This window comes from Thunnus albacares, chromosome 20 (assembly GCF_914725855.1).
Source record: "Thunnus albacares chromosome 20, fThuAlb1.1, whole genome shotgun sequence".
NCBI lineage: Eukaryota > Metazoa > Chordata > Actinopteri > Scombriformes > Scombridae > Thunnus > Thunnus albacares.
Window position 1 is genome coordinate 2,206,514 of NC_058125.1, and position 27,975 is coordinate 2,234,488.

Genomic DNA, 27,975 nt, shown 5'->3' on the forward strand with positions numbered 1-27,975 from the left:
ATTGCTTTTCTGTTTATTTGATGTTATCTGAAATGTCATCATGTTCATAGAAAATGTGAAATCGTTTAAACGAAGGCTGCAAAAACAAACCATAGTAAAACAGAAACGTAACACTGACCAATGCAGGAACAAAAGTTAAAATCCCATTTTATGATGGACGCCCAATAAAAAATGTATCATTTTAAGCTCTCTCTTTCTATATATATACATATATATTTACCATAACCACAATCTTTCACTATTAACCATGCTGTAGTTCCCATATACAGATATTGTAGAAAGAAAGAATTTAAAAAATATTGAACTGAATGTTACAGGTTTTGTCGATCGTAATCCAGGGTTTTGCAAAATCATCCAATTTCTACATTCTTGTCTGGTGTTAGGACCACAGATACATATTGGTGTTCCCTAAAAGGTATTGCAGTTAAACCATAATGGCAATTTAGAGTTTCCTCAAGCAGCACAAAAGGTGATAGCCTAGCATTGATAGTATACTACGAATAGATAGCACTGAATTAGCTTCAAAAAAGTCCATAACATAATATGACAATATCACAGCCAAATATTTTCAGTGGAAGTCAATAAACTGCTAGAAAAACACATAGATGACACTATTACAGATATATGATGTGTATATGTGTGTATGTGCATAAACATTTGTTGTGTTATTTACTGTAGTTTGGTGTAATAAACTACAGCTACAGCTGTACACCCCCCACTTCACCCCCCTGCCCCCAGCCAAAATTGAGACATCTGTTCCCCCTCTAACTCCTTCTTTTGGCTTATGTTGGTTGGTTTATGGAGTCGAGACATGTTGAAATGACAACATTTTGTCAATTTGCACACCATCTTCAGTATTTTCACAATGCATACACATCATTAATAAGATACATACATTGACATACAATATGAATGACAATGATCAAATGATGTGTTCACTGTATATATGTATATGTATGTATTTTGACTCCTCTTCAGAATGATAAGATGTAGTGTCACAGCCCATATGGCTAAACTGTTTGGCTGGTTGTGGAAATGTGTGTTTGTGACAGTTCTCTAGGAGGATGTGGTTGCTCTCCAGCGTTTTGGTGACTCTAGGTCGATGAGTGTGTTGATTTGTAACTATGTCTGTGTCTATGTGTTTAGGATGATGAGGTGGTCCTACAGTGCTCCGCCACAATCCAAAAGGAGCAACAGAAACTCTGCCTGGCTGCTGAAGGCTTTGGAAACAGACTGTGCTTCCTTGAATCCATCTCCAACTCCAAGGTACTGATACATGCTTTTATACTACTTTATTCCTTACGAATAACACAAAACCAGACAGGGGACAAATTAAAGGAAAAACACAAATAAATGAGTGGAGAAACATAAATGATTCAAATGCTTCCATAAAAGTAAGTCACTGAATGTGAAGGCTGTAGCATATGATTCAGATCACACTCATCAAACCAGTCACCAGATCTCAACCCAACTATACACCTTATAGCCAAAGATGTTTGGGGCTGTAAACATGGCATATGCAAGAACAGTTATATGATCTGATTTTATTAACTTGTGTGGACTTTTCAGTTCTAAACAGACAGCAAAGCGATATGCATAGAAATGTAATCATCATCATACCTCCAGCATGGCTGCCAGAGGGAAGGCAGCTGATATCCCTCTATTTTACACCAGTTCAACCTATGTGGCAGGATGGGAGTGGAACTAGAACTCGATGCATGACAAATTAAAGGAAAAATCAACATAAAATAATAAGTCTGCGGGAGGGATGAACAGCACTCTTCCAAAGATATTCCCTCATTTGGTGTTTTGATGATGATGGAGAATGCTGTTCATGCTTTATGGAATTTGTCCCAATTTGTCACAAGGGTGTACATCCCCTCATTGTTCCCTGCTCAATACTTTAAAGAAGGGAGATGTTAGACCCTAACAACAACAGGGCAACTGTGAATCCTCCATTCTGAATGAAAATAGAAGAAAAGAAAATATTGCTACCCTTTTTTTTGTAACACAGACTTTGGAGGCAATAACTGCAGTAAAGAGCTTTCTGTAACTCTGAATAAGGTTTTTACACTTCTCCACTGGTAGTTCGGCCCACTCTTCTTGAGCAACTCTGCTCCAGTTCTCTCAGGTTTGATGGGTCCCGTCTCCCAACTGCAAGTTTCAGCTGTTCACAGATGTTCAATGGGATTCAGATCAGGACTCACAGCACGCTACTTCAGAACGGTCCAACATTTTCTTCTCATCCACTCTTGGATGCTTTTTGATTTATGTTTGGGGTCATTATTCTGCTGGTACACCCATGACCTGCGACCAAGACACAGCTTTCTGACACTGGGCTGTATGTTTTTCTCCAAAACGCCTTGATCATCTTCTGATTTAATTGTGCCTCGCACAGATTCAAGGCACCCAGTGCCTGAGGCAGCAAAGCAACCCCAATACATCACTGAGCCTCCTCCATGTTTCACGGTAGGCATGGTGTTCTTTTCTTTGAAGGCTTCATTTTTTCTTCTGTAAACATAGGGTTGGTGTGATTTACCAAAAGGCTCTAATTTTGTTTCATCTGTCTAAAGCACATTCTCTTAGAAGGACTGTGGCTTGTCAACATGCATTTTGGCAAAGTCCAGTCTGGCTTTTTTGTGTCTCCCTCTTAGAAGTGGGGTCTTCATGGGTCTTCTACCACAGAGCCCATTTTCAATCAGACAGCGATGGATGTTGCAACTTGAAACTATTGTACCTTGAACCTGAAGATCAGCTTGGATCTGTATAGAAGTTTTCTTTGGTTCTTTCTCAACCATTCGAGCAATCCTTCTGTTCAATCTCAGGCCAATTTTCTTCTTGCGACCGCATCCAGAGATGCTGGCTACAGTTCCATGGGCCTTATACTTCTTAATAATATTGGCAACAGTGGTCACAGGAATATAAAGCTCTATGGAGATGATCTTGTAACCTTTTCGTTGACTACCTTGGCTATTACCTTTTTTCTAATGTCTTCAGACTTTTCTTCTGTTTTCCATGTTCAATGTGATGCACACAGTGACACAAAACAGCAGAGTGAGTCAATTTCTCCTTTTAAACTGGCTACATGAGTGATTTATAAAATTGAAAACACCTGTGATACTAATTAAAACACAATAGTCTGCTTAAAGTATCACTACGAATCAATTATTTCTCACAACTTCTAAAGTGTACCAATAATTTTATCCAGGCTATTTTAGAATGTCTTTATAGAGTAAGCATGAATTCAGTTATTTTCACACTGTTCAGGGTGAATGGTTCATTATTTTAATAAAATGCAAGGGTATCAATAATTTCGGCCATGTCTGTAAATGACACATTTGATACTGTATTTAACTTCAAACAATAAGCACATTGCAGTTCCCTTGAATGCTACCAAAAGGCTTATCATCAGAGATGTACTGTAGCTTAGTAATAATACTTGTTACATTCAATTAAACATGTGGCAGAACAAAAGTTTCAGCAACAAATCAGCTGTTTTGATCCTTTTATTACATAAACATAGTAAAGCAAGCCACCATCTGTTTGAAATGAAAGGTACATCCAGCTCACAGGTTATGTAAAGTCAGAAATCTGAATAGTTAAATGGATGAGATGTCCAGTATTTTTAGCATTTACCTCTTGTACATGTTCAACAAGATCTGAGGTGGGTTTGACAGAGTGGGAGGTTTGATTGTATCTGAAGCAATATGTTTCACAGCATACTCTGTAGCTTTCGAGATCAAGAATGATTCTTTTAAAATGTTGTTGTTGTTTTTTTTTCAAACAGCAGTAATCAATTCTATTCACGTCAAAACACTTAAGCTGTTCCAACACCACAAAGGCACATTACATTACATCAAAAAGTGCAAAAATGCATTTATTAATCTATACACAAGGTACACTGACCATTTCTTGCATTGCTGTTGTTTTTAAGGGTAATGGCCTCTGGAATAAAAGCAAACTTCCTTCTATGTGCTTTACATACAGACTATCAGCTTAAAGTAGTTATGGTGGACGTGGGGTCATTGATAATATGCAAGGGTATCATTTCCACTGGGGATTCACTTTTCAAAATTCTATGGAAGTCCACCTCACTTTTACAGTTTCAGTTTGATTCATTTACTAAAATCTCCCTGAAGAGTGTCCTCTCACTGTACAACCACCAAAGTCCAGATGGGAGAAACTTAATATGAGTGTCCTTGCTCCTCTTCTCCTGAGCAGTATTGAGCAACATACACACTACTCTATCCTCTTCGGTTGGAGGAAGACTGGAGACACTACTCAGGACTGAAACATTTCCTCCACCTCTTAAAATAATTGAATCTGCTGTTATTTAAAGATAACTCTCCTGAGAAGAACTAGAACTGATCATCAACCAAAGATAAAAGCAAAAGTTCTGCAGTGCTTTTCTTTGTGGTGAAGATGGAAAGAAAACATTATTTATTGAGTGTAAAGGTTCATTTTTAACATTTGAAATGCAGTTTGAAATTTTGTTACATCGAACGGAGCAGGTGGACCCAAATGCAGGAGACAGCAGGCAACAGAGCTGAAGAATTAATATTTATTTACCAACTGGGGAACAGGACTCAAGAGTACAGACAGGCAAAGCAAAAGAGAACAGATGATCCAACAAAGACTGAACTCAACAACAGGACTTTAATACAAACTGAAATAATGAGGGAATAGGGAACAGGTGACTAGACAGGAGAACAGGCAAGGAGCTGATTGGCTGGAGGGGAACAATGAGAGCAGGGCAGATGCAGGGCAGGTGTGGAGGGAAAAGCAGGGGAGCAGTAAAGGAGGCTTTGACCTAAAAGAATAACAGAATAAAGTTGACAGGACAGTGACAGGATCATGACAGTACCACCCCTGCCCCCCCCCCCCCCCCCCCCCCCCCCCCCCCTCTCAAGGGGCAGATTCCAGACAAGTCTCCAGGCTGATCAGGAAGGAGAAAGGGAGAGAGTAAACTGAGCACGGCAGGTGGAGGGGGTCCGGAGGCGGGATTGCTCGAGAGCTTGACCAGACGGCAGGACAGATGGGCGGAGCCGCTCTGGAGGGCGACCAGACGGCAGGACAGATAAGCGAGACCACTTGGGAGGTTGAACAGACAGGAATGACAGGACAGTGACAAATGGATAATGTAGATTTTTTTTGTCAAACATTTTTTTTACATAACATCAACAAGATTATTTAATCACAAGTTTGTGATATTGAACTTAACTGGACAGCTTGCTAATTGCCATAGCTAATGTCACATGTTTTCCGTTTAACCTTTTGTCAATATATATTTCCTCTGGATCATATTATGTGTTTTACTGCCTAGAGGGGCCTCCCAGGGTCAAAAATACTAACACTGTTATGTCATTTGCTTGGTGATCTAAGACGATCTAACCCTTCAGGGCAACCAGTCTGACATATTGTGTTTAAATCATACAGTATCAGAGGCTCCAAAAGAGAAGGCAGACATAGATAAAAGATAAAATGTAAAAGTTCGCACTGCAGGTTTTAATGTAGGAAACTAAACATGAAACTTAAAACATACATTTCTAACATGCAATAGATAAATACAGCTACAGTGTATTTCTCCTTTATTACACCACTGCTAAGTAGCTCCCAGAGGTCAGAAATGAAAGACTGCATTCAACAGCTCCTGGTGGAAAAGTACACCACCGTATGGATGACAGCAATTGACTTTCCTGTATAATAGTGTTCATTCAACATGTAAAAGTTAAGTCAACATCAATAAATCATCTAAATTGTGTTGGTGTTGTTGCAGAATGTGCCTCCAGATCTGTCCATCTGCACTTTTGTGTTGGAGCAGTCGCTGTCGGTACGAGCCCTTCAGGAGATGTTGGCTAATACTGAGGAGAAGGCTGAGGGGGTGAGTATGCAAAGCCACACACACACACACATACCAGGAAAGGGGAGATGAATGGATGTACAGTAGGCTGTTCTCACATCAGAGTTTTCTTCAAGTGAGGCTAGCAGGTTGAAACACCAACCTGCTGAGCCACACAAAGGAGAGGTTGTGAGACACAGACAGGCAGAAATAACAAGAGCATGCTTACTGAAGTATTGAACCTTGGTCTGAATTATCAACACTATTCCTTATGCCATATAGCTGTAGTCCTAAGGACTCCAAGAAACAGGCTGGGGATCAGTTTCCAGAAATCACTCACTTATAAACAGTTAAGAAGTTTGCTCATCTCTGAGCAACTGTTGTAATTTCCACTTACTGAGCTGCTGCCTACAGCTACAGTAGTACTGCAACTGTGTTTTCTTTGACTGTATTCAGGGCTAGAAACAATTTGTGTGACCAATGCTGAAAATTTGGAGTTGAAACATTTGAGTTTCAGTGTTTTAATATATTGAGTTTTTGAGCTTTTGAAATGTCTTTGTAAGGCAGCAATAGCAGAACTTGAACATGTTAAAGTAAGCTGTGAAGTTGTATCTGAAGTTGACGCACTGAAAGAAGTTGAAGTGGCAGTTAACACACAGAAGCTTGAATGGTGGTTCAAATGGAAATCTGGATAGTGCTGAAGTGTCAGTTTTACTGTAAGAGCTGAATGAAGATGAGGTGGCAGTTGGAGGATAAGCACTAAAAAGAGTTGTCTCCCGTCACTTTGACAGGCATTGTCCAAAAACTGTCCTGTTGCTTAGATTTTGTTGTTAAACTTCTATGGATCAATTGATTATATGCAGTATATGAAAAGAGGAAATAGTTGGAGTGGAAAGAACAGATGTTTTAAAATGTTTTTTTTTTTTTTTTAAGACAGGATATTGACAGAGCGCAAAAAAATAATAGTTAATGCCATTTAGTATAAGACCTGTGATTTTACTGTACAAAGTGGTGAATATCTTAATAATAAAAAATAATTTACTAAAAACAACACAGACTCACCACTAGAAAACAAAACAGAGCTAAAATCAGGTTTGTTTTCTGAGTTACTTATTTCATGACTCTAAATGACTTGTACTACAGAGCCGCAGAGCAGAGATCAAATAACCAATCAGCTTTGCTTCTCTACTTTGTGTAATTCCATCCACTCCTCACCCATCACTGGAGTTTTTGACCACTAATAGTGCTATAGAACAGTCTTTTTATGAGTGGGTCCCCGATTCGTTTGTATTGTGCACTTGCAGGAGGATGCAGGAGGAGGACGCAATACGATATTTCTTGCCAGTGGTTTCACACCGTTCCACTGACCTACAGGTGGCTGTAATGCACCAAGAAGCAAAGCAATACACCAGCAAAAGCTGTGAAGAAGAAGACTGAAAGCTAGTAAAGTAAAATGGGTGGAATCAATGCAGGATTCACACAACTTTGTTAGACCTCGAGGATACACAGAATGAGTTTTGGTGAGAAACACTGAATGTACACTGAAACTTTGTTTGGTTACAGTAAAACTCCACAGGCCACCTTTAAAATATTTTTTCTTATTGTAGTTGTAAGTAAGAAGCTGATTATGGTAGTAATGAAGGTAATCATTAAGGGGTAAACAGAAGAATTGAAATGATAAATGTCAGCCACAGGGTTGTTGATTTCACATCTGCACACTTAAAATGAGAACTCAGACTTTCAATAAAATCATTTTTGTCTGAATTGTTCCAGTGAACAGTATAAATCATGTGCAATTTAAAAGCTACACAGCCGCAGTGCAGATGTAATGTTGTTGTGGTGAGGGACGATCTAGCTTAATAGAGGTGGGAGTCATGTCAAAATTCATCATGACTTGCAGTTTTTTTTTTAATGAAGTAAGGGCAGGGTTATTAATTTCTTCTTTCTCACTGTCAGCAGGCATCAAGGCCAGAGCCATGATACACAGTGACACACTCACGCACATAAAACAGCACAAGCTGCTTATGCTGGCTTTAATTTATGGCTCTGTGCAGCAAGTTAACAATATACTATGTGTACCAACAGCATCATAAGCAAAATACATTTTTCACAGGTTGTGTAGTGGTGGAATCCAGGTGATAAAGTTACTCTACTGTCTTTGCTAACACAAAGATAGCTGTGAGAAGATTAAAGTTTGCTAGAGAATCAAACAATCTACGCAGGCACAACAGGCTACGCAGCTACGTAACAGGTGGCATGCTGGCACAACCAAATGTAACCATTTACAAGGTATTAAAATCATTTAAATGACATTTGCTTTATGTCACTGAGAGTTTAACTACATTTAAACATTGACAGAGATGGGATATCATGTGTCTATTGATTAAGATAGTGTTCTATTTGACACATCAGTGTGACAAAAAAAGCTTGCTCATGGTGAACTCTATAGATGAACAAGTATATGAAAGAAAGAAAGAAAGAGTCAGCTAAGTTAGCCATGTCTAACACATGCCTTATACCCCATTTACACTTGTTTTTTCAAGTGTCTTGTACCTGGATAAAATCCAGATGTGATTTAATCCACTATCATTTACTCATAGATACATAGATCATTCAGTGGTCAAAGTGATCAGGGATCAGGTAAATGCTGCAGAAGGTTACACTTTCTGTGTGACTGTATGTGGGGAGGTTTAATTTCAGTTTAATCTCACTGTAATTAATCTGTCAATATCAGACGGTCAAGAGGTCCCCGTGGCTACTTCCTGTGCTTAATGATGTAGTTACACAAGATTACGTATTCATCTCAGACAGACAGATGCATTTACATCTTTTTAATCTCCTCCTGAGGGCCTTTGGGCAATTGCATCTCAATCCATCCTCTTGGTTGCATCTTGCATGCAAGTGAAATAATGCTGATCAGATCGTTCGGCACTGCTGTCGGGCATAATGTTCACAGGTCACAGTGAAAATGAAAAGTGTAGAGGTGCACAATTGATTCAGTCAGTTAAGTCAGCATTAAGATTTTACTTCATTTCAGTGCCGACCCTTTGCAGCATCAATAAACCTGGGATGAATTTCTAAACTGAAGGAACTGAAGTGATAGCTTGTTAAACTTAACTTTACAGTGATGTCTTAACAGTACTGAAAACAAAAACGCCTTTCCCCTCTTTCCATAGAAGGTGTAGATTATACTGTTAAGCTGAATATCAGTGCAGAGAAAGTAGAGTAAAGAAATACTTTGCATTTTTGGGAAACCAGGACTCAGAAGAGAGGACTATTATCAATTCTGTGTACTTTCAGTACATGTAGGTCCAGGATGTGTTTAGCTTAATTTAGCATTCCCTCACTCTCAATGTAGTTAGCTTTTGGATTACTCAACATGTGCCCTGAGGAAAAAAAAGGTTTAACTTTCTAATAAACACATCTGCCAACCACAGAAAACTCAGATGACACCCAGTCTGTCAGAGGCTGATAAACTGAACAGAGCAGGCTGCTGCATTCTGAATACTCTTAAAGACTCAGAGGGATAAATGTTTAGCCTCTCATGAGCTTTTTTCAAGAATTAAATGGATTTAAACACAAAGAAGGAGTATCATATTGCTTACACACGTCCCTTCAAAAGTGTAAATTAATGTGAAGTAGTTTTATTTGATGGGCTGGATTATTTAGCATGAATGTACATAAAGTGGTGCCACTTGGGATAATTAAACATAAAAGATCAGCTGTTTTCCAGTAAGTGACTATAATTAAGCCTGAAAGGATAAGTCAGTTAATCATCAGTATATCCACAGAGGATTAATCAACAAATATTCAATTAATTGCTTCATTTTCTAAAGTCATGTAAAAATGCCAATCACTCTGTAGATCCAGCTTTTCAAATGTAAAGAATTCCAGCTTTTTTCTGTTGTATTTGTCTGGATTTGGAATGATGACCTGACAAAATATTCAATTTGAAGATGTTGGGTTCTGGTAAATTGTGACAGGACATTTTCCCCACTTTCTGATATTTAACTGATTACACAATTAATCAATTAATAATGAAAATAAGCATTAGTTGCAGCCTTAATACAATGAGACTTTAAAATAAAATAAAATGAAACCAGTTTAGCTATGTATGGTTAAAGGAATAGCGACATTTTGGGAAATGCTCTTATTTGCTTTCTCTCTAAAAATGAGACCAGAAGATCAATACCACTCTTATGTCTGGCTCATGACAAGACTAGTCACTGCACGTGTCTGTTGTTCCCCCTATAGTTAGTTAGATGGTGACTCCCCCTAAAAGCAAAAATGGTTGTTTTTTCATTACTGTTTATAAAATGTAAAAACAACCATGAAATGCATAATGTTCATTAGTGAGCTTTACAGACATTGATAGGCATATTTTTGAACATGCACTTGCAGAGCCAGAGCCAGAAGAGCTGTTTCCCTGTTGCAGAATTCCAGTCTTTATGCTAAGCTAGGCTAATTGCTTCCTAGCACTGGGTCCATAGCACAAATATGAGATTGTTATCTCTTCTCATCTAACTCTCAGCAAGAAAACAATATAGGGCATTTCCCATATTGTTGAATCATTTCTTTAAACAGGTATTTATTTTGTAAATACATTGGGGATGATTTTGGTGCACCTTCAAATCCTATAAAATGGCCTCCTTACACATTAGCTATAAATACTGCAGCTGTACAGTCATGTGATATAATTCCTTACAACATATTTGAAACAATACAGGACAAATTGTCATCTGTCAAGTTGATTGTTAGCATGTCCCCTTGAAACCAGTGAACAACAGCGCTATACCTAGCTAGCTCCAAGAAATGAAACGGTATGAAAGAAATGTGAGGCTTGTTTTAAAGCTGATTTACGTCTCATGGTGGGAAGTTCTACCAAAACACTTTGAACATATTCACTGAGCTGTCATAACCTCCTCATCCAACAGTCTTATCTATCTACCAGGATAGATGTATGTTTTTTTTTATGTGTCATCTGTAAAATGACTACGGCAACTTACTTTTTCCTCCTCTCTCTCATTTCCACACAGCATGTAGATGTGGAAATATGGGTAGGTGTGCCTCCACTCGCTGTCTGTGTTTGTCATGGTTGTCACTGTCCGTAAATTCTTTATTACAGTCACTGTCATGAGCATCAACAATATGTATGAGCATTAGCAGGATTGCCATACACATTTGTGTCTTTGTTATCTATTGAGTGTAACCTGTTGGAGGTGATGGAGATTTTTAGATATGTCCCTAACAATGTGTGACCTCTGCATTGAAAGGTAACACTTTGTTTTGGCCTTTTCATGTAATTTGTAGAAAAAAATGAAGAATTACTTCAACCTTATTCTTGAATGTAAATCAGTCACGATTTGTAAATTAAGCATGCTACCCACAACATCCACCACATTATTTTCTTTCATTTTGAGCTACAGTGAGTGTCCCTCAGACTCATTTATCCTAAATGATCACATCGCTGTCAGATCCAAGAAGAGCTTCCTTGTTTGGTTTTTAAAGATATTAGATTTTGTTTTTAATACCATCCTTATGTAAACATATGGAGTAAACCACATGTTGTTAAGGATATGTTCCAAGGCTGGATTTTGCAGTATTACAAATGTCAGTAGATTCTGAATGAGGTTTTCTTACTTCTGAAACAGAACTCAGAAGTCAAAGTTTTACTTTGGCTCTCTAGTGTGCTGTTTGACTAAGGTATAGTCTCAAACAGGCTGTACCCCCTGATGTGACACAGATTTGAGCGCTTAATTGTTCAGCTAGATGCAGTACGACCTTCCTAACCATCAATCTCTCTCCGCTGCTGCTTGTGCTGCCACTCTACGGTTCAACTCATGTAAATCACTACTTTTCTGTATGTGACACCTCAGCTGCTCTCTCAAGGAGGTTCTGTTTTGGAGCAGTGGACAGAGTTATAGCAGCTAGTGGGAATCATGCCATGAGGTAAACAGATCCATATCTGTCCTCATCAACAAACTCCAACATGACTCAGCAAAGGAGAGCAAAGAGTACAGAACAATAAAAAGAACAAAGTAAACTAACAGTGAGAGGTTGAGACACAATTGTCTACCGTTTACAATGCTGTATAGTCACCCAGCTTTTATCCCAAACACCCACCATCATCACGGATAAACACAGAACTATTCCCGACAATAGTTGGACTAAAAGAAGCCTTTCTGACAAACAATGAAATATCTTCAATCAAAACTCTAGTCCAGTTATTTGGATTCAACCTTCTCTGGAAATCTCTTCATGTGTTTAACATTCAGATGAACTCCAGCATGAACTGCTGAGCAATGGGTCTATGATGGTAAAAAATGGCAAACATTGTCACTACTCTCCCTGAAACCACACAACGACTACATTTTGATTAGCAATATTGCATTCCCGTACTGCCACAGTGGTTTATGTGCACACAAGAGAAGCGACAGAAAAGCCAAACTGGTCTGTTCTACTTGTAGGACATTTCTTGAAAGGCAAACACAGGGACTATGTGTCTTAGCACAACAGAGACATTGAAGGCCTTTGTATGCTCCAGACAAACTAGGTTATACAAAGTGTTATCTAACCATGTCTAAAGGTAAAAGTCTTTATAGTTGTTCTGAATGGCTCCACTCAAAGGCAGAGTGAAAAGCCTGCCCTCATAGCAAAAATTGGGATAATGACACACAATTTCACTTGGTTGTACAAAAAAAAGTGACAGAAGTAGCTGTGAAGTAGCTGTGTAAAAAGGAGAGCTCGAGAGATGCTCAAAGGATAGGTTCAGGGTTTTTGTCTGTCTTAATAAAATAATGATGTGCCCATACAGTACAGTATGTACATGGAAATAGGTCAGCAAGGAACTTCATTCCAGGGTAACAAACAAAAAAAAAATCACACTAAATAGATTGCAGTTTTGGAAGATACCACCTCTGCTTGTCTAATTCTGAGACTGCTGAAGCCTTATATTAACTTCAGCAGAACAGGGGCCCACCTCTTACAGTGTAGTCCCATTCCAGGGAAATAGCTTCTGGGCCAGTATAGTGAGTAGGAATTGTTACAGTGACCATGATCCATTTCCATATCTCGTATGGGCATGTCAAGACAGACTTGAAAAAACCCAAACCTATCCTAGAACTGCTTTCACACACCAGACCAGTCACTGAGTGGAGTGGGAGTGATTGATGGATTGGCTGTTTTAGAGAGTTACAAAACTTTTCCATTGAAGCCCCCTGTCTTCTGCCGTCAGAGAGGGGGTTTCAGACTCTGTTAGACGATCCAACAAGCACTTGATTTTAAGCGTATGGAGGCTTTAAGTAGGCACATTATCAAATCTTTTATGGTGGACCAGATCCCATCTGGCCCACTTCCAGTTGCTTCCTGAGGTATGCATGCAGAATTCAGACTGGTCTTTTGATTAACTATTTAAAAAGGTTTATGGATGTTAGTTTTGTGGAGGAACTATAGACACAACTTCTTTCATTCTCAGTGAGTGGGTGGAGAGTGCCTGATGCGTTATTGGCAAAACCATCTGTACACGCAACTGTGTTTTGGAGGAATGCTAGTTTATTCCAGTTTGACTGTTCTGTTTACTCTAGTAACTGACTACACTGCACATACTGTACAGTTTATTTCCCTGTTTTTCATTTAGTGATAAAAGCCCAGAATTTGAGTAAATGATTTTGATAATGAATTTCAATTCACCTAACCCTACTAATGGTTGATAGATCAGCTATTGGGCACATAATAACAAGCAGGCAGACAGTCCAGACTAATGTTTGACATCGGTGAGTCTGGTACAAGTGTCTGTTTTAGCTCCAGTGTAAAATTTGGTTTCACGCAGAAATTTGCTTCTGTCCACAGCAATAGTATACAAACAACCATCATTTTGCCTTTTATTGCTTTTGACATATCTAAGAAGTTTATTCTACAAATCAAATTACTCAGACCATTGGTGTATTTTTGTGTTTGTTTTAGGAGACAATTTTGAGACTCAGTCAGGATGAAATGAGGACATTTCGGAGTACAGATATATATTTTTATTGATTGTATTGTATGTAGATACTTATATTTACATTTCTGGGTTTCATATGGGCTTCAAATGACACATTGCCCACTGACATGATATAATACAATGTATGCATTATATTACCATGTTGTATGTATTATAGTATCACAATTACATGAAATAATAGGGAAAAAAGGCTTTTCAAGCCAGTCTGCATCCTATACCTGCCATTTACACACATTCATCAATATGTGTAAAACTGAAGCAGCTCTGCTCTATGATGCATGTGCAGCTCTAGAGTAGGGCAGAATGACTGCAGTGCTGCAGGAGAAATGAAGGAGCACTTTCTGCTAGGAAGACAAATGTCAGTCAGACAGCAAGACTCTAGTTGCATGCTACAATCTCCTGGTGGTTCAGACTTCTCATGCAATGAAAGATTTTAGTGTCACTGTGTAGTTTTGTGCTTAGATACGCAGCATAAAAGTCGCATATTATTGTCCTGAGAGATGCTGGAGACTGGAGCAAGGGGGTTCATAGAAATGGTGTACTTATTTCGAGGAGCACTAGCACTGGTTTAAGGTATTACTGGATTTGTCTGGTTCATTGAGCAGGGCTGCATGACAATGATAAAAATAACAATGTTAACATTAATATCAGTGTTATTTATCATAATTTGTCACTGAAACAAAACACTTTTTATTCCACTTAAGTATTTTATGACTACTAAAATATCTTGAACCTGTACTATACTGTACCCATGTATGACAACATGAAGTCAAGATTTTACTAAACAGACTTGTACACACATTTAATTTTATCAACATGTAAAATTGCCACCACAGACTGCAACAAAATCAAGAAGACTAGTAACATGCAGCTGTTTTGGAAGCAGGGACCTGTGTGAATTGGGAGCATTTGACTCCCCAGAGCAGGAACACAGTGTCAGTACTGCACCTGATCAAGTTTAATTAACTGTGGAAGCCCAAATCATAATCACGATCATTATATCATTAGAGAGTTCTGGATGATGGTAATACTGTCAACTAGAGGTATTAGTATGACAGTGATATATACGTGTTTGAAATACGATGGAAAGATCGACTGGGTGACTGGGGTGAACAACATAACAGTTTAGCTTATTTACTTTTTCTGAGGTAACATTTTTCCTACAACTTGTCAGAAATAGTGCTCCTGTAGAGTCAAATAATACAGCTGGCCTCTCCCTCTCTTCCTGTCTGCATCTGTTTTTGTTGATATTTCTGTCTCTGGTGTTTCTTGATATCTCTGTTGTTGTCGTTTTTCACTGTTTTCCTCTTTAATGACTTTGTCTTTTTTTAACTCTACTCACACTCTCTCTCTCTCTCCATCTTGTCAATGTTTCTCTCTCAGACGGCCCAGGGTGGCGGTCATCGCACCTTACTGTACGGGCACGCTGTCCTGCTGAGACACTCCTACAGTGGAATGGTCAGTTCACACACACACACACACACACACACTACTCTTACCAAAAACTATAGGCATACTAATGAAAGTTGATGATCTAAAGATTCTGACATTTTTGAAAATAGGTTTATTTGCCATCAATACCCACAGTCAATGAAGAAGATTGGTTTCTATTTAGCCTCTGTGCACCCAGTACAATAATTTCTGTGTAATGTTGCACGCAGAAATTAAAAATTGAATTATTGGATTCAAAGTTATATTTTGGCATTTTAGGAAATATGCAAATATTTCTGTATGAGAGTGAAATAAGAAGATGAATGTCAGTCTGTTCATTATGTACGGAGCTGGAGTCAGGATGTAGTTAGCCTAGCTAGTTAGTATAAAGACTGGAATTAAGGGGAAACAGCCAGCATTCCGTCACCTCTAAAGCTCACTAACTAACCACTGCTATCATATTTACTTAATCTATACACAAACTAAAATTTACTGTTTTGGGTAGGAGAAGTGCTTGAACTATTTGGTGAACAACAGCTGGGTGCAGTGACTGACTGTGCGCAGCTTTCATGGAGTCTTGTCGTCACAGAGAGTGGTGCCATGGTGCCTGTACAGAGACCAAACCAAAACCTGTGCTCACTAATCATGTCTGCCCACCCACACTATAGCTGGAGACAGAGACGCTGCATAGAGGGTACTGGATGGATGATTAAACTGTAGTTTGTCTGGCTCCTAAATCCCCCTAAAACCACAAATTGTTACATTTCTGTTTGTGTGCAGATTAAACAAAAGATGCAAGATGTTAAGAAGTGAGCTTTAGAGATGGTGGTACAGTACTGACCTTCCCTAGAGAAATGAATCCTGTAGAACTTAGAAATATCTCACGGTTGGTCCTTTACACACATGCTAAACACAAGCCTGATGCATTTTTAGAGCTTTGTGTAAAGATGTATGTTTTTTTGTTGCTGTAGATGATATTCTTCAGTAATTGATCAGATGAATTGATCATATTAATTGTGTTTCTGTGTTTAGTACCTGTGCTGTCTGTCCACCTCCCGCTCATCCACAGACAAACTGGCTTTCGATGTAGGACTGCAGGAAGACACCACAGGTAGGAATAATGTGGCATATTTTATATGAACTATAAACATCACTGACCTTGCAGAGGACCAGTCATTACAAACCAATGCTATGCAGCTAAACTTTATTCAAACTCACAAAACTTTATTTGAAAGCTGCTTTAATCAGTATTTTTATATGAACAAAGGTACAATGTGTAATTTATAGTGACAAACCCAAAGAAAGAATTATAAGAAATTCTGCAGTTCACCACAGCTGTTTGGAGCCTCTTTCAGCGTATTGTTCTGGTGTCACAGCCCGATCTTTGTGTACTCTTCAACCTAATTTCCAACAGCAGCATGAAAGAGCACAGAGCTCTACAATTATGTTTACATCAGAGAAATGAAAAATCAGCGCTCATATCTGATCTTCCAGCTGACTTCGAGTTAGTTTGATTACATCAGCTCTGAGTTGGCTGTGTGGAATGACTTTCTGGTCCAGTTTGGTATCTTAACTCAAGCCGTGCTAATAGTATTTCCACCTCTTTCTGGAGTCAAACTGTGGAATTCTTCTTGTCAGTGTTATGATACTGTCAGGTTTTTTCTGTCTGTGTTTTTCAGATAGTCTGACTCCTGACCTGCTGCTACTCCACAGTGGTTTTCACTTTAGAACAAAGTCAAAACAATAAGCCACTGCAAAGTACACTGTCTCCCTGTTCTTGTTCTTGACCTGCTTTAGTAAAAAAGATGCAAATTACAACAGCTGCAAGAAAAATCTAGGCTACCAAAGTGGTACACAGGCTGAGGTGATAGGTAGTATTACAATACTTTATGCTGTTTTGTGAGTCTGAGTCATGGACACATTTTATTTTCTGCACTAATGTTTGCTGTGTGTGTGTGTGTGTGTGTGTGTGTGTGTGTGTGTGTGTGTGTGTGTGTGTGAGTAGGCGAGGCGTGCTGGTGGACCATCCATCCAGCATCAAAGCAGCGCTCAGAGGGGGAGAAGGTTAGAGTGGGAGATGATCTCATCCTGGTCAGCGTCTCCTCTGAGAGATATCTGGTCAGTAGCAGCTGTGTGTGGGAACATGTGTGAAGAGGAACTGCTCAAATGTTACTATCACTTTTACTTTCTTTCTTCCTTCCTTCCTTCTTTGACTCGCAGCAGTTCATCAACAAGTAGTCACTACGTCACAGAGCATCTGGACCCACCTATTTCATGTGGAATAATGAATATCACTTTTTGGTGTGACTGTCACTTAACAATTAAGGAACTTGATTGGTTTAAGACCACATTATCATATACTAAACACATCTACACAGTAGCCTAAGTATGATTATACCATGGTCTGGGTGAAAACTCTTTTCTGATTGGCCGGCAGGTGCGCGTTAAAACCATTTAATGCACATGTAGTTCGGCTCAAGTTTAATCACTGTTCTAAATGAATCCGCTACATGTAACCATAGCAACATTAAAAAGCACAGCTGTCAAAGCTTACTCGTTATGAAGATTTGAAGAACGGTACGCGGCAGAGGAAAAAAGAAATGGAGAAGAAAAGAAAAAAACCAAGCGAAAAATGGCACAAGGAACTGATGCCTGAAGAGCTTAAAATGATAGAGGAAGAGAAGGATGAGGTTAATACGAAAAAGGCAAGAAAATGGGCAGTGATTTGGAGACATACTCTGTGGTTATGCTTGATGACACCTTACGTGAATTTTATGCCTTGGTTCAGGCTGGTGGCGAGTACAGTGTGGCAAGTTGTCATGACAACAGTAAGCTCTTGCTTTATAACCTTTCGATTTTGAGTGCAAAACTTTCACCAAAAACTTGCGAACTTTTTAAAATTTTTTAAAACTTTATTTAACCAGGTGAATCCCATTGAGAACACAAAATCTCTTTTTCAAGGGAGCCCTGGTCAGGATAGCAGCAATACAGTGTTTCAAACAATGTACAAGCAAACAATTAAAAACACATAAAACAAAACATACAGTAGCAACTCACAGAATCATACGCCTAAAAAGACAGACAGGAGTAAACGGATCTAGCTAGGGAAGCGTTCACAAATTGAAATTGAATTTGCCTCTAAACCCTTCACTGTATTTTTAAATGCCCAAGGTGACATTTCTCCAACTTCCATATAAAAATCCTCAAAAACTTGGATCTTAAAAGACTATTCACTAGACACTAGACACTTTTAAACCTAGGATGGAATGTGCTTGCAGTGCTACAGATTTAGACGATATACTGGTTACACAAACAAACAAATAGCAATCATTGTTAGTTAAATTGGTCTCACCCCCTTTGTCTCATTCAGGAACATCATTTTATCTGCATTTCCTTCACGACCCCTTCTCTTCTTCATGGCTCCCTCTCGGTTCCACACTTCCTTTTTTCTGTCTATGTATCTTCTGATCAGTCACTGTGTAGAATGCTAAATTATGGATACCTTTAAAGCACTGCTGACCACGCACTGACTGCATGAATCAGACCAATTGCATGGTCTGATGAATTGGGAGTGCTGGGTGCTCCCGGTGGTCAGACCAGACCTGCCTTTCGGAATAGCCAAAGACAGGCCTCAGATTCAGGAACATCCTGAGTGTCTGTGTGTATCTCAGTCTGGTGTGTCAGTGAATAGTTTTTAAAATGTGGTTCTTATGTTTGTGTTCCTGCAGCATCTGTCCTATGGTAATGGCAGTCTCCATGTAGATGCAGCCTTCCAGCAGACACTGTGGAGTGTGGCTCCCATTTGTTCTGGCAGTGAAGTAGCACAAGGTATACCTGACTTTGTTACTTGGTCTTCTTTTCTCCATCTTTGTTTCTTTCTTGTTTGTTGTTGTTTTTATCTTGCTGCTTGTGCTCTTTTCTATCTCACCTTTTGTACGTTTTTTATTGATACTTCTTATTTTGTCAAGTTGAATTCAAATGTTGATATTTGATAGTTGATCCAGCAGTATTCAGTATTTATGTGCAGTAAGTAACTTAAGTACAGTAAATAATCTGTGACTTGCTGTGTCCTAATTTTGTTCTACGTATTAATTGTATACAACAGCACGGGACTGATTGATGGGGTTTGATAGCATTTTATCAAGCTCAAATCCAGTATCAAATCCACGTATTGATTCCAAATCCTTTCTAATCAAATCTTATTGGGTTTACATTTCATCATGAAAGTAACTAAAGGCTAAAGTAACTACACCTCAAAGATGCTTAATCACCTTTTCTTGGCTCAGAGAAAGCAGAAATACAACAGTTTTTAGTGAAGCTTAATTAATGTTCACAACCTGAATGTGAGCCGAGCAGTAGGTAAATTAATTGTATCTGACATATTTAATTAACAGATGTAGTCTTCACCAGCTACTGACTCCAAACACTGAAGCTCCTGATTCACAACTATGAAGCTGATCACATTCAAATGTTGATCTGATACCAATCAAAGTTTAACTGAGAGATTCTTAAAGTGATGTGAGGAGATCAGCTGATCACTTCTCTAGAGAAGAGTCTCCACTCACAGTGGTACAGTGGTGTTACAGAGTGACGTGTCCTCTCACTAACAAACCTTTGTCTGAATACAGACAGCTGCTGCAGAGACACATTCACCAGAGAACACACTAACTTTTCATTTTAGTCTTACACAATTAACATTAATTAGCTACAGCTGATCTCATCTGCTGCCACTTTCTCATTTTAACCAGAGACAATGATGGAGAGAAGCTGCTGGAAGCTGCTACATGTATGTTTTCTATTGAGAGAGAGAAAAGATTTGAGTAGAGATTAATAAATCCAGCTATTTTGCTAAACAGGAGCAGGATCCAAAATGATATTGGAACCCATCTCTAACTGCACTATATTCTGATTTTTCTAGAGCTAGCTCACCACCATTCACAATTCATTTGAAAGCAGATGTGAGCAGCTTTTCCATTTCACTTTGTGCAATGCATTGTGGACAATAATGTACAATAACAAATCAAGGACACTGCAACTGTCTCTGGATACTGCCTGTCGTAGTCAGCGAGTATAGTTCCCACGATGCTTTGGGTGGCGTTATTTGAAGACACAGGTGTTCATTTTGACAGTCGCATCTGCTGGTTTATAGGTTTCAGAAGTGCAAATCCATGTCATGATTAATACCATAATTGCCCTGCTGCTCTTGATCCTCGCTGCCCACCTCCCACGTCATGTTCATCAGAATACTCAAATGATTTCTAAAATTAGCAAAGTGTAGGTAAGGTAGCATGTGTACTAATTCTGGTGCTTTTATATAAACCTCATTGTCTATTTCTCTGGCTTATAGTGTCATATGCTGCCTTCCGTTCTATCTGTCCTTCACCTTCTCACCCCTCCTTTACTCCCTTTTCACCCTCTCTGCTCTGCTGTCTGCAGGTTTCCTGATAGGAGGAGATGTCCTTCGCCTTCTTCTCGGTCACATGGACGAGTGTCTAACGGTTCCATCTGGGGAGCATGGTGATGAGCAGAGAAGGTAATCTGTACCGATAATTACCACTGGACTGATATATGGGCTTCTGGGTGTCATTTTAGTAACAATCATCTCAATGGTTGTATAGTTTACCTGCAGTTATTTGGTGTAGACATTCTGATCAGATTACACACAATGTCATAAATTTACCCGACAACTGTTAATGGAGGAACCGTGAGACGCACTACAGCCTCTCAATACCAAAGACTTGAACAGGAAAAAACATACTTGCATGATCTTGCAAGTCTTGAAAGACAGGTTTAGGTTATGGAGAAACAGCATTTTGTTTGTTTCTTGGCTGATCATAATAAAAATGTACTGTAGTCCAGGGTCTGCCTCACTTTGGCCCACCAGGCTTTACTGAGCTTTGATTATTGGAAGGTGTAATAGGTCCTCCTGTCCATACTGGTCGTGAAGAGGTCCTTTCCTAACATTATTCCAATATATGAGATCCACAGTCCTTGTTCTGTGAGAAAATGCATTCAAAAGTTCAGCCAAATGCAATATGAGACTTCAGCAGTGTCAGTGGGATCAAGTGGGGATCTTCTCAGGCCTTCACAATTCTAAGTCAATGTCAAAGTCACCTCTGAAATCAAAGTTTTGCCTTCAGCCTGTTCCTCTGTTCTCCTTTACCCTCCAGTTTAGACCGCTGGACATACAGCATTCAGCTTCTTCTTGTATGGAAATTACCATGGCCTCCAGGGAGAGAGAGTATCAACTCCCATTATCAGACTGAGCTCTCTGCTGTGACTGAGACGAGGAAGACTATTAATAATTATAGTTTTAAGGTTTTCCCTAAAGGGACAGCCATGTTGTTAAACAGCGCCTATGAGAATGACTGTGTTCTCCTTATCTGACTGCCTGCTGGGGTTTATTACTGAGAGACTGAGTCATCCAGGTAGCAGAATATCTAGAAGTACTAAATCAAAGGCAAACAGTGACTTTCATAGAAAGAGGTAATATTATGTATGGAAAGATATATAATTTTTTCAATGTGATTGTATGATATTTACCTCCAGGACTGTGCACTATGAGGGGGGGCCAGTGTCCAGTCACGCCAGGTCCCTGTGGAGGCTGGAGACACTGCGGGTTGTGTGAGTACAATATACACATATACAGCAAACAAGGATATTCACAAATACACCAGCACATTATACACACAAATAGATAACTGTTGTACAGACGTGCTGTTCCGAATGCAGCTCACATTGCATTGCACATTGTCATTTTTGTGTTTGCACTGTGAGGGATCCCCAGCATTGTTTGCAAAGGGTCTAGCCTGGGTTGATAGCACTCATTGTGGACAGCAGAGTGGATGTTAGCCTTCCAATGGCATTTCAAGGATTTTCAATAGTTGCTAAGTAACAGCAGTATCAGGATCTGACAGTAAGTTTAAGCAATGATTTCCAGGTTGGCAACCAGGTAGCTGCTTTTGCTTACTCAGAGTAACCAAATGGTTACATAGTTTTACAGTTTACATTTTAAGTGTATATTTAAAACAGTTAAACATATGTATAATAGCAAATTTCTCTTTTGATTCTCTCTGTGTGACACATACACAGATGCTGTTTCACTTGAGACGGATTTCATTAAAAGCAATTGGCACACCTTCACTGATTAGGCAAAACAATTTAAAAGTCCAAATTACAAAAAATAAAAAATGTTTTTCTCACTTACTGTAATAACAGTTCACCTCAACAGCAGAGTGAGGCAGGTCTTTATTCTTCTACTTCCCACTTTAGTAAGTATATCTTCCTAATAAGCCAACCTGTTTAAATGGAATAGTTCAACATTTTAGAAAATATACTTGTTTGCTTTCTTTTTTCTTCTTCTTCTTTTCCTAAAGGTGTCAATATGACATACAGCACATACAAAGATTGTGACAATATTGTCTATGTAATGTCTCTCTGTGTGTATGTGCATGTGAGAAGCATTAAAGGTGGAGTCAGTGATTCTGGAGAAAGATTGTTGAATATACTTTTTGTCAAATTCAGGGAATATCTCCTCACTGTCCGCTAGCTGTCTGTACTTTGTGTGTGCTTAGAAAAAATCTTTTCTTCATACACAGCCCTGGTTCTGTAAATGGGAAACAAATAAAGAGGCTCAAACCGATCCACACAACGCTACTCCAGCCAATCAGCAGGAGGCGTTCGTGCTCATGCACAGGAGGGAAGACATCAGAGCAGATGTCTGTATGAGGATATGATGTTTCCCATCTCCAGCACCCGTTGGATTGTGGGGGAGGGCTGGCGAGCTGGAGAGAGAGAGGCCGTGGCCAATTCACATAGAAATCGTTTTCTCACAGAACAGATACGCTTCCATCTTATTAAATGTATCAATCCACACTGAATCTGAGACAGTCTCACAGAGAACCCCCACGTGTGTTTTTTTTATGCTCCGAGTCTGTTTCCATCGCATTTAGTGAAGCGTAATCTGAGCAGGCAGCTGTTTAAATCACACAAATATCCCACTGTCAATTTCGAGCCAATATGCAAACTATTTTGGTTCAGTAAATTTCTGCTGACAGTCAGCCTGGTGAAGGCAGTTTGTCCGGCTACTGTCCTCTCAGCTCTCCAGGAGCTGCAGCTGACAATCAGCTGCGTCTGTGGACAGAGACGCTGGACGCAGGTCAAGTGAGAAATGGGGAGAGTGTGGGTGGACTGTTTGCTCATGAGACAATTTTTTTTTCCACTTGTGATAATGTGTGAGAGGAACAGAAGTGACTCTACAGTTGACGCATCGCTCTGGATGATGCTATATTTCTCTTTTGGTCGTTGCCTTGGCGACGCTCATGAATTTGGGGGGTGGAGCTTTTGAAGAAGCATGAAGGGAGGGGTGTGGTTGTTTAGGTGTTTAGTTCAAATATCAACAGTCTTTCTCCAGAATGACTGACTCTACCTTTAATATGTGTGATTGCTATGTCTGGAGTTACATTCAATTTAAGAAGCAAATATAATTAGTTGTATTATAGTGATAGATATGTGGTATACTGTGTACTTATTTTACTACGACCACCACAGCTACCTTCCATTACACTAATAATATTAGTCGTAATATCAATATTGTCCTTATTAATAATGAATCCCCTCAAAACCACAAATTGCTGTTGTTACATTTAAACAAAAAGAAGATACAGCATGTTAACAAGTGAGCTTTAGACAGAGCTAGGCTAGCTGTTTCCCCCTGCTGCCAGTCTTTATGCTAAGCTAGGCTAACCCTGTCCTGACTCCTTACACATCTGTACTTACCACACACACATGAGACTGATATCACTCACACCTAAAGTTGAACTATTCCTTGTAAATGCTTGAGGCGTAGCCATTATGTGAACCTTGGCTTTTATATCTTTTCAATTGATGGCTTGTTTGTGCCTAGATTTCAGTGTCTTGACCTTTCCTCCATCAGACAGTTTGACTTGTTATGGCAGGAAAAGGTGATACTAATAACGTCAATGATGGCTCTGTTCCATTCACATGCCCCAGACAGTTAGCCAGCATGTCCAATAGCAGACCCCTGGAACTGACACAGCTAAATGGAAGCCATTATTATTGTTATCAGTTGCACCTGTGTGCAGGTCTGTCGAGCCCACTGACTGAAATGAAAAATAAGTAAGGTAGGGGACATACACACAAATACACATACTGAAAATTCTCAGCCGTATCTTGACATATCTCGGAGAGAAACGTCTCTAAAGAGCTGAAGTCTGGCTGTTGTAGCTCTTCTACATCACGTGTTGTGAGCATCTGTGACATGAAGAGCACAGGACTGTGTGCTGAAGCAGATGAACATTAGCCTTCAGGCTTCTAATTTAATTTCTGCAGCAAATTTTACATACTGTAGACATTTTAATCCAACTCATATACATAATTTGGAGCTGCATTACTTTATTTTTTGGCCACTTGGGGGCAGCAGAACAAACTGTAAACACAACATTATCTGATAAGCTATTTACACATCCAGCAGACACAGAGCAACATTATCATTCATTTGGAGTTGTGCTTATGTCAAACTGATGAATGTCCAAAGTCTAGTGTTCTCTTTCTTCTTTGCTCTGACTTGACCAATTCCTGAGAAAAATATTGTTGCTGATTGGTGCTGGTCACGTAGTGTATAGTGGGTTTATTAGAGCTTTTTCCTTGAAAACAGCTGCCTGCTTCTGGAAACAAGGCTTCTGAGAGCAGAGGTACTGAACCACAACAGGAAATGTGCTATTAAACCAAAACTATGCACTGAAAGATGCTAAAACACCTACTAGGGGGTCCCAAGGAATAAATTAACTTTGGGCTCTGATATTGACCTCCCTGTATCTCCTACTCTCTGTACACTGGTTACTGATAATTTCAATTTTGCCAGAGGGAGATTTGCCAGTATATTATATTCCACACAAAACAGATATCCAAACAGCAACAGTGAGAGTAATTTTTTAAATTGCCCGCTTTTAGTCCTGCCCAGTTTCTTGATATTTGCAGTATTTATATGTATTTATTTATGATTCTGAATGTCTTTATGTCTTTGTTTGTATCCAGGTGGAGTGGCAGTCATATCCGCTGGGGCCAGCCATTCAGACTGAGACATGTGACCACAGGGAAGTATCTGAGTCTGATAGAAGACAAATCTCTGCTGCTGATGGACAAAGAGAAAGCTGATGTAAAGTCTACAGCCTTCTGCTTCAGGTCCTCCAAGGTACGCAGTCACAACATCCACAGTGTGAAGCCCAGAATGTATTATAGGTATAGGTACCAGCACAGTGCAACATAATGAAAGGAACATTTCTGCGTTATTTTTTGAGGATAGGAGTTGAAGGCAGCTTTCTGTTTTGTACATACTGGTGCCCTCTGACTTGTTTCTCCATAATCTCCTTAAACGTTTTCCAGTGTCACACAAGATCTTCTGCCCTTTATATGGGGTGTGTGAATTCATTGGACTCCTAGTAAGGACTAAAAATAATTTAAACTTTAATAATAACTGTATTTACACTTGTCTTAGTAAAGTTACACAGTGCTTTACAGAGTGAAACAACAGTGTGAAACAATAAAATATACTAAAATAATAACTTAAGATTTGGACAACAAGCAGCTGTAAAAACAAGACAGGTTGAAACTAATTTAAAATGGCCAAAGCTAAATAAAGAACACCTCAAAGGATGCTACAGATTTATCTAGCTTGAGGTGCTCAGGCAGGGAGTTTCAAAGCTGAGGGGCACACACAGTTGGGTTTGCAACGGACTATAGAGGAAAGAAATAGAAGCACTTCAGGTTTGGGTTGATTCTGTTTCAGAAAATTCGGTACCATGCCAACTCTTCAGATCAGACTTTACCAGACTTCAGTCTATTTGGAGGAGACTGAACTATTCTGCTGAGTTAGGATTGTCATTCATGATAAAGCACATAAATAAATATATAAATCTTAATAATATATTAAAACATCAGAAATGTAGAAACAAAGTCCACTGAGGCCTGTTTGTGCGTACTCATAGAAGTATGAAACTATCAAACTAATGATAACACATGACTAACTGTCCTGCTATCATCCAAATATGGACTCAGAGGGCCAGATTCACTGCAGCTCTTGTGCCTGATTTCCAGGCGCAGATGTGACGCATCTTGCCCCAAACACATGTGCTATTTTTATCAAACAGTGCAGCAAGTTGGAGTCGTAGACTACGTGTCATTTGTTTGGGTGTTTTCAAGGGCATCTCTCATTTAAGGGAGGATTGCACACATGAGGGATTGAACCATGATCAAAGTAATTATTTTGTATTTTGTTTGTTTTTTCTGAGCCTTGTGATTTTATAGAAATCCCTCTACTGAGCTGCACCTATATGCTCTCGTTATAGAAGTGGGCAGTACCAGGTTCAGTTTTCTAAGCACACCACCGGTTCTTTAGTGTCTGATTTGTAGTAATGATTACAAACTATTTATTATCAATTAGTGAGTAAAATATGTGAGAACCCTTCAAACTTAATCTATTAAACTTCTGCTGACAGTTGTTTGTCATGATGAATAATCTATAAGACATTCTTTAATGCAGCCATGTGCTTGCTGTGTAAGATTTAATCTGTATTAATTACAATACTCACTTTCTTCCTTTCTTTCTCTTTCAGGAAAAGTTGGACCCTGGTGTAAAGAAGGAGGTGGATGGGATGGGTGTTCCTGACATTAAGTATGGCGACTCTGTGTGTTATATCCAACATGTTGACACCTGCCTGTGGCTCACATACCAGACTGTTGATGCCAAGTGTGCTCGCATGGGTGGTGTACAGAGAAAGGTACTGTACTGCGTTTTTACAACTTTTTATCACTGGTCTATCCTGTGTATTTGAGAGTGACAACAAGAGTGGCAGCAGATTAAAAAGTGAAGCCTTTCGTAAACTTAAGGTGCATTCATCCATGCCATGTCATCCAGTTCAGGCAGTTTGTTGTTAGGGTTAGGACCTTAGCTAATGGTGAAGGAGCCCACATCTGGTAAATGCTTTTAGTCATACCAGAGGCAAAATAAAGCACAACTTTTATACATACTTTTATACATACACAATTTTATCCATCTTGCAAGTTTTACCATGAAAAACCCGCTTCATTATGAAAATTGTCTTGTTACAATTTAAGTTCATTCTCATCTTCATAGAAATTTAAAGCAACATTCAGAAAACAATTTGTGTGACTGTAATTTTAAATTGAGGTATTTCAGTAAATTGACAAAACTTCTTACTGTTTGATATTGTGATCCTGGCATAGTGTCTCTGTTGTTGTCCCACTTATTGATTTTGCTGTCTCAGGTTTTACATAATAGTCTCGCAAGAAACAGTTTACACTGTCTTTTGAAAATGCTGTGATTCATTTAGAGTGATATTAAGAGCAGATGTCAGTGTTTTTCAGAAACTCACATCTTATTTCAGGCCATCATGCACCATGAAGGTCACATGGACGACGGGCTGACGCTGTCTCGGTCACAACATGAGGAGAGTCGCACTGCCAGAGTCATCCGCAGTACTGTGTTTCTGTTCAACCTCTTCATCAGGTGGATTAATGCACACATGAACACATACACACATACACATAGTCGTGTTTCCATCACTTCAGAGGACATTACATTGACTTAAATTCATTTCCTGGAGACTTACCCTAACCTTAACCATGACCACCACATGCCTAACCCTAACTCTTACTCTAACCTTAA

At 39.2% G+C, this 27,975-nt stretch overlaps 1 protein-coding gene across 1 annotated transcript in view; it reads left to right on the forward strand.

The window, feature by feature from the left end:
* Window positions 1-27,975, forward strand: part of ryr2a (ryanodine receptor 2a (cardiac)) — a 187,702-nt gene that overhangs the window by 52,915 nt on the left and 106,812 nt on the right. Inside the window, exons 2-12 of the mRNA XM_044338318.1 lie at window positions 1,147-1,266; window positions 5,777-5,881; window positions 15,222-15,296; window positions 16,302-16,380; window positions 17,275-17,387; window positions 18,998-19,097; window positions 20,706-20,802; window positions 21,819-21,893; window positions 25,326-25,482; window positions 26,903-27,067; window positions 27,695-27,816. Coding sequence (XP_044194253.1) covers window positions 1,147-1,266; window positions 5,777-5,881; window positions 15,222-15,296; window positions 16,302-16,380; window positions 17,275-17,387; window positions 18,998-19,097; window positions 20,706-20,802; window positions 21,819-21,893; window positions 25,326-25,482; window positions 26,903-27,067; window positions 27,695-27,816 — 1,208 coding nt within the window. The remainder of the gene's footprint in view (window positions 1-1,146; window positions 1,267-5,776; window positions 5,882-15,221; window positions 15,297-16,301; window positions 16,381-17,274; window positions 17,388-18,997; window positions 19,098-20,705; window positions 20,803-21,818; window positions 21,894-25,325; window positions 25,483-26,902; window positions 27,068-27,694; window positions 27,817-27,975) is intronic.